Here is a 7,684-nt window from a genome sequence, read left to right as displayed (position 1 = left end):
TACCGGCTCCGCTCCGCCCGATGCGCGCCCTGTGCTCATGGACGCCCCGGGCGAACCCGAGGGCGCTCCCGCGGGGCGCACCGTCCCCAGTCCCGCTCCGCTCGCAGCAGCTCCCGCCCCGCGGGCACGGCAGAGCCCAGCGCCGCCGGCTGCGGCTCAGCCCCGGCCCGACCCCGCCCCGGGCTCCCACCGCCGCCTCCGCGGGCGGCCGGAGCAGCGGGGCGCGGGAGGGGGCGGGCGGGGGCGGGTTAAAAGCGGCTGCAGGTGAACGGGGAGGGACCTTAAAGCTCGGGGCCGGGGAGGCTGGGGCCGCCCGCTCCGCAGGCGCCAGCGGACCTTGGAGCAGCGTTCCGTGTGTCCTGCCCAGCCGTGCCAGGTGAAGGTTCGGAGCGGTTTCCTTGTGTCCTGCCCAGCCGTGCCAGGTGAGGGTGCGAAGCGGCTCCCGCATGCCGCAGCGGTGGGATCGGGACGGAGGCTGGAAGGTGGCTGTGCGCCCCTCCGAGCGGGTGGCGATCCGTGTGCTAGAGTGGGGCTCGGGTCGGGGCCGTCCCGCTGGGTCTGGGGCAGCCACACCGCAGCCGCGACCTCGGGCAAGCCGTGCTTGGGCGGGCGCTGTCAGCCCCCAGCCCCGAAACCAGCGGGCCGGGGGCGGTGACTGCGGCTGGCCGGCACCTTCGGACCGCGCAGCCCGTCCCGGGAGGAGCCGTCGGAGTTCCGAGCCAAAGGCGGTGTTTGCCAAGGGTGCCCGCTGACAGGAGCGGACGGCAATCCTGCCGCTTCCCTCCGCTGAAGGCTCGCAGCCGCGCGGGAACTCGGCGGGATAAAGATCGGCGCGGAGGGAGGGAGGGAGGGGCTGGCATCCAGCTACTAACCCAGAGTGGGGATTTGGAGTGGTTTTCAGTAACGGTGTCTTGGTTGGCAAGTTGGGGGTCTGGGTAGATTGGCTCCCTAACAGCCAATTGCAGTGTTTCGGTAGTCGCAGATGAAAGGGAGAGAAGTTTTTTGCTGTCCCCAAAACTTGCAGCCTTGGTTCAGAACTGCAGTGTGAGATGGCACTTGGAACCCAGGCTGTTCGGCTCAGCGATAATGCACTACCCAGACTTTCCTTCAGTTCTGATTAGCTTCCTGTGAAGGTTTAATTGACTTAATTTTATTGACTGTGCAACATATATGAGGGAATTCTTACCAGGATGATGCAGCTATCTCATCACAGCCTGCAGGTTAGGTCAGTATAAAATGGTGCCAGTGTCAGCAGAGACAAAGCATGAGAAGTCTTAGGAATTCCAGTCACCTTCTCAAAGTTGTTTTCTTTTTTGCCTTGCCCAGTTTTACCTTTCCGCATCACAGTAAATCTGACCTCTCCCTCTTGTCTCAGGCTTGTCCGTACAAGCTAGGCCCTCGTACCAAGGGTATGTGTTGGGGCACGTTTTGTCCTTTGGTTGGGATGTAACTGCACCAGGGTAAAAAGTTCTTTTTTTTTTTCCCCCCCTTCTCTGCTGTGTGAGAATGAGGGATTTTGGTAAGCTTTGGCCTGTGTTGTGTTGCAAGGTACCAACTCTCCCCGCAGCACACAGATAGCACCAAGAGGAGATGGAGCTCTTATCCATGGCCTGTGTGGCTCTCCCAGTCTAGCCTTGAGACATGATGGACCAGCTATGCAGGTTCCCAGGTCGGGTTTCAAAGTGTTTTGTCCAATTCAGTGATAGTTTCCAAATGGCTGCAGTCATTGAAAGCTGAGCCCTGAGACTGAAGTCTGAACTTCAGCAAAACTTACTTTCAAAAGGAGCGAAGAGTGGATTTTAGTTTAAGAGTAGGAGGAAAGCTGAAATGGAACTTCTCTGATGTTTGACTTTCTGAATTCTGCTGGAGTGCGATAGCATCTAGAAAATCAACATAAATTCTTCAGCTGAGGGCTTTTTCTTCTCAACTCTGTGACTCTGCTTGCCTCCTTTTTTGGATGACATAGCAATGAATGTGGAAGGGCAGGCTCTGCTCTATCTGCCTTTGCTGGTTTGTGCTATATAAGCATGCAGCCCTGACAGACCTGGTTTGAGGCTTCTCACCAGCGTTGGCAAATTCAAACGTTGTACTTTTGAGATTTGGGCCTCATCTGAGCTGCAACAGAAAGCCTGGGAGGCCTGCTGGATGTGTCTGTGTGGAGCAAGGACTTCTGCTGAAAAAGGCCAGCTAGTACTTATCTCTGGGACAAAGAAAGCACTTCAGCCGTCTAAGGCTATGGTGTTGGTAAAGAAAGCTTGTAAAAAATGCTAGAAAAGAGTGAAGTTTGTCTAAATGTGGCTTAACTCATGCAGTGATAGTAATTTTTGTTGCTTTGAGAAGTACACTGAAAGGCAAAATGCTGACCAGAGTCCACCACAGAAAGGGCAGGAGAACATAGAGGATGTACAGAGGAACTGTATGAAGATGTACTTATTTTCTGCCCAAAGCCTTGTTGAGTAATACACTGAGGTGTGCTTGGCCCATCATAAACTGATGGAAAGAGAGTTTAATAAGTTGACTCCATAAACATATGGATGACATAAATGAAAGTGACTCACAATTGCCTATGGCTCTGGAGAGACTGGTAGGAAGTTCTCTTTTTCACAGGTTTCGAGTTGATTTTTCACAATTTGAAAAGTGACCATTCTGTGTATTGTCATCCTGCAGGTAAAAGGACACAGAAGAGAAGATGGACTGGGGAACTCTGCAGGGTGTATTGGGAGGTGTAAATAAGCACTCCACCAGTATTGGGAAGATATGGCTCACAGTCCTCTTCATCTTCCGTATCATGATCCTGGTTGTGGCTGCAGAGAGAGTCTGGGGAGACGAACAACAAGATTTTGTCTGCAACACGCTTCAGCCTGGCTGCAGAAATGTTTGCTATGATCACTTTTTCCCCATCTCTCACATCAGACTCTGGGCCCTGCAGCTGATCTTTGTCTCCACACCTGCGCTGCTGGTGGCCATGCACGTGGCTTACACCAGGCATGAGAAGAAAAGGCGGTTCAGAAACGGTGAGAAAATTGATCTTGAAGAGCTAAAAAATCAAAGGATTCACATTCGGGGCCCCTTGTGGTGGACATACACCAGCAGCATCTTCTTCAGGGTCGTCTTTGAAGCAGTCTTCATGTACGTGTTCTACTACATGTACGACGGCTACCAGATGCCCCGCCTGGTGAAGTGCGATGCTTGGCCCTGCCCCAACACTGTGGATTGTTTTGTGTCTCGGCCCACTGAGAAAACCACATTTACTATTTTCATGCTTGCTGTATCTGGGATCTGCATGATGTTGAATCTGGCTGAGTTGTGCTACCTAGTGATAAAAGTTTGCACGAAAGAATCTGGGAAAGCAGCAGTTTTGAAATAAGTCCCTGGTTTCAGGATTTACTGGCTCCCCATTTCCCTTCAACTTTCTTAGGTGTAAGAAAACAATAAACAATATTTTCATACTCCAGGAAAAGGATAAAAAAATGAATGTTCTTTTGTGTTTTAAAACTGATAGCCTCCTTGGGAAGCTGATGCTGAGGCAGGTTTTAAAGATCATAAGCTAATTCAGTATTCCTGCATCCACAATTAGAGAGAGTGGCCTTCTGGCACCAGCTTCTCCAAGTATGCCTGCTGCTGGGATCCTATTGTTGGGACAGTTAACTCTTCAAACATGGGGAGTGGAAAGGACCAGAGAAGGCTCTAGTGGAAGGCCCAGAGGAGATCCAGGAATTACAACACATTGTGTTGGCTCAGAGGCAAAACAGTATCAAAGGTCTTTGAAAAGTGGGGTAAAGGATTTCTTGGTGCACATCACAGCTTTTGAGAAGTAAGAAGACAGGGAGGTGATTGTATTTACACTAGGTGTCCTCTCTAAGTAATCTGGAGAGCAAGAAAATGATGTAGGAGCACAGATACTCTGGCAATGCATGCTATCAGCTTTGCTGGGCATCAGCATGGTTTTTTCTTCTCATCTTCTTGCCTGCACTGACAAGCATTTCCTTCAGGGTTGGGGGTGGCCACTATCAACTGCCTGTGAATGCCATTAGGTCAATGCTGCCTCCCCATAGTCACAAAGACTACAGCAGTGGGAGGAATGAAGTTCATTTTCCATTCTCTTGATCTGATGAAAAAAAGGGTTGTCACCTCTGGGAGCAGGGAGGCACTGCAACAACTTCTCTTGTTCTCTCACAATATGGTGTGAAGAATCTTGGTACAGTAGACTTCATCTTATAAAGAGATGTTTTACCACCTGACTGTGCCTCACTCAGCTGTATACTCTTAAAGCTTTTTTTTTTCCCAATAACAACCAAGGAAAAAAAGCCTTTTTTTTTTTTTTTTTTTTTCTATCTAGCCTGCACAGCTCTTATTCATAAAACCTTCTCCCTATCTGAGGTGCCCTTCAAATGAGTTGAGCAAACCACTCCCAGTCTCTCTGACATTCCATATAGTGAGATTAAATCACCATTCCTTTTCTTAAAGTTGGCTTAGCAGGAATTACAGACAGCTTGGAGAGCTAAAATAGCAAAGGGACCCAATCAGAAATGAGGAGGAACTTGATATTTTGCTTAAAGTTTACCCTGCTGTGCTGTAAATTGTATATTACTAATTTGAAGTACTATATGAGTCGGTCTGGTCTTGTCTCAAGGTGTTTTATGCCTGTAATGGGCAGCATATGGCACTTAGGGCAATACAGTTGATCTCCCAAGTGCCCATTGAACCCACTTCTAGAAAGCTGTCTGTTTCTCCTCCTTAGCTTTAATAACTGGTTTTTCTCCAAAATGAATGAGCTCCAGCTCAGCTTCTCTATTTGTATTCATCTTTTACTGTACATTTAAATTTGTCACTGTTGGAGTAAACAAGGCTGCATGAATTAAGACCCATGACTCTTCACTGTGCACTGAAAGTAGAGCATAAATAGGATTACCTTGCTTGTGAGCTACATCCAGTGTTGCAACTTGACTGCAGAGGGAAATCTGTCACCTAAGAGGAATGCAAGAAAACCATAAAAGCAACATCCTCAAAACCATGAAAAAAAAGTTAAGAAGGTCATTCATAATGAGCTGGACTGGAAACTTGGACTGTGAAAACATCCTTAATTCAAATCCAAAGAACACAGTTTGTCATATACCAGGTTTGTGCCTGATAGAGTTCCTGCATTATTCCATGTACATGTACAAAGAGAGCAAACTAGTCCCAGTGCTCTACTATTACATTTCTTTTCTAACAAGTTATTTTTCCTGAAATTATAATTAAAGCACTTTTGTTGTGTCTGTTCTCTGTATTTTCTGTATTACTTATACATGCTGTGTGTTACCTAACATGTCTATTAAAAATATTTTTGCCATAGTGGAAAATGTTTGCACCAATACTATACTCAATAGCCAAGGGCTAGTGTATGGATTTTAGCCTGCTGCAGGTTGGTGTTTCCATTGGTTATGCTGCCTGTTACCCTGAAATCTCCACTTGAAATCAGATCTGCTGTTTAAGACAGCCTTGTAGCTGGAAAATGATGAACTTAACCAGCTCCATAGGAAGTTTGTTTTTGCCACCTACCTTTGAATTTAGCTGGAACTTGGAATGAGACACACTAAAACTGTTACCACTAACACTATGAAGTTATCTTCAACTAGCAGTCTGGCAACAAGGTTATCAGACAGCAAAAAAATATATAACTGGGGAAAGTGTTTGGATGTAGCCAAGAGAGGGCTTTTATCCAGAACTGCAGTATCAGGCCATGACAGCTCTGAGATCTGTGTATGTTTAATTTAACTGAATAGCTGCTTTGTGAAACAAATCAGATACTTTATAGGAATATGGGAATTGCACCTATTTCTACATGTGCTACACTGCATAGCTGACCTTCTACAAATGGATTTCATGCAGATTAAAATACATTTCTGTGTTGAAATTGTTTTCTTTCCTGAAATGCACTAGTAGTGTCTGCATTTGGTACTTGATTCCTTGGCTTTCCTCAGAATAAAGACTGCAAAGCATGTTGAAAACTTTAGCAGCAAATCTGAGGTCATGACTGTAAAAGAAGCTGATTCCTCATTGTTCAGTGTCCAGCATAACCAGGCCATGAAGTGTCTAATAATAAAGTGGTATCAGAACTGAGGAGTGTGGAAATGGCACTGGCTGAAATTACCCTTTGACTGCAATTGCCAGGAAAAATCACCATTGACTCAATCAGGTTAAACTTTGATCCAAATCCTTGAAACCAAAACTACAAACATGTTTGTCAGAAGAGTAAGGAGATGAGGGGAAGCAAACTTCATTGGTAACTCATGGACCCAGACAGAAAAAAAATCCTAACTACCTTGTGGGAAAGAGTGATTTAAAAGGAAACTAGAATATAGATCTTCTGTATTTATGACTTCTGGATATAGAAGTACCTTTGTTAAAGGTTCTCAAGGGCAAATATAAAAATATCCTATGGTTGTTTACAGATATTATAAGCCAGTGTGCTAAGTTATTTTATGTCTGATAGGACAAACACAAAAAACAAATTATATGGTCCATACAAAGTAATGCACTCCTGTACTATGGAGGTTCAATTCAAAATAGCACCTCTGTTACAAGCTGCTTTATTTTGTGAAAAGTGTACTGTAGCAATAAGGAACAGCTAAGAGCACTTTGCTAGAAACTAAATCTGATGAAAATAAATCTGTTGTTTTTTTTTTTTTTCTCTAATTATAATTTCCTCACCTCAAAATTAGGCTAATGGTGTTTACCCCAAAACTTTCAGGTTTACCCCGAAAATCACACTCAAATAATTGCACTGTATTTTTGTTCACCAGTTCTGATATTCAGGACAGCCACTACCCAGAGTATTACAGGGTCATTTGATTTTTCACCATCTTATTATCCACACAGTCATTTGAACTTGTTTGCAGACAGTGGCAAGAGTAATGGTAACTATTTGAAGCTTAATGAGCTAAGACTAATGGTAATGACTTTCAAGACAGTTCAGAAGGCACCTACACTTTTGCCCCCATCTGACCAACATAGCTTGTCACTGTTGTTTTCTCTTGTGGATTATATTTCTCTTCTATAAAGGTGGCTCAGCTTTGACTCGGCTATTTTCTATACAAAGTTTCCTAGCCATCAAATGAAAGTCTTTATAACCTAGGCTTGGAAATGCACTGATTTTAATTTGGAAGGCCCAGATGAGGAAACAAGCCACATCTTGGACTCTCCATCTCTGAGAACATTCCTTGCTCTTGCTATGGTTGGTCTCCCATCCTACTGTAGATTTAAATGTCAGAATTGGTCACATCATTGCACTTACCTTCTCCCTTTTTGGAGAGTTGAATCATTGCCACTAACTCAGAGGTTATTTCACCTCTATGTATTTGAATAGCCAAATCCATTGTATTTGCATTAGCCATCTACTAAAAACATCCTCTCCAAGAATACCACCAGGCCGACAGATGCTTGCATAAGTCTCTGTGGTAAAGGAGTGATACAGTATCAGAATGATGTACAGTTTAGGAAAGTATGTTTTCAGCGAACTTAGGGCTTGTAGAGTTGAGCCATGAATGACTGCAGGTTGTAGATGGATGTTTTGAACTGCAGCATATATTCTGTGTGCTGCTAAGAACCAGCATTCCAGTCATAGCCTGGCACAGTCCCCAGGAAAAGGAATACTGTAGTGCGTGGTGCAGACACACTGGTCTGAAGTACAAGGCATTTTTCA

The 7,684-nt window shown here is 45.3% G+C and overlaps 1 protein-coding gene across 1 annotated transcript; it reads left to right on the top strand.

The window, feature by feature from the left end:
* Nucleotides 1-263: 263 nt before the first annotated feature.
* GJB2 (gap junction protein beta 2) lies at nt 264-5,342 on the top strand. The gene is made up of 2 exons (XM_059838704.1): nt 264-422; nt 2,668-5,342. The coding sequence occupies exon 2, from the start codon at nt 2,690-2,692 to the stop codon at nt 3,365-3,367; it is 678 nt and encodes a 225-aa protein (XP_059694687.1). The 5' UTR covers nt 264-422; nt 2,668-2,689; the 3' UTR covers nt 3,368-5,342.
* Nucleotides 5,343-7,684: the final 2,342 nt, after the last annotated feature.

This window comes from Haemorhous mexicanus, chromosome 2 (genome assembly GCF_027477595.1).
Source record: "Haemorhous mexicanus isolate bHaeMex1 chromosome 2, bHaeMex1.pri, whole genome shotgun sequence".
In the NCBI taxonomy this organism is placed as follows: Eukaryota; Metazoa; Chordata; class Aves; order Passeriformes; family Fringillidae; genus Haemorhous; species Haemorhous mexicanus.
This window is presented reverse-complemented; position numbering and strand designations above follow the sequence as displayed.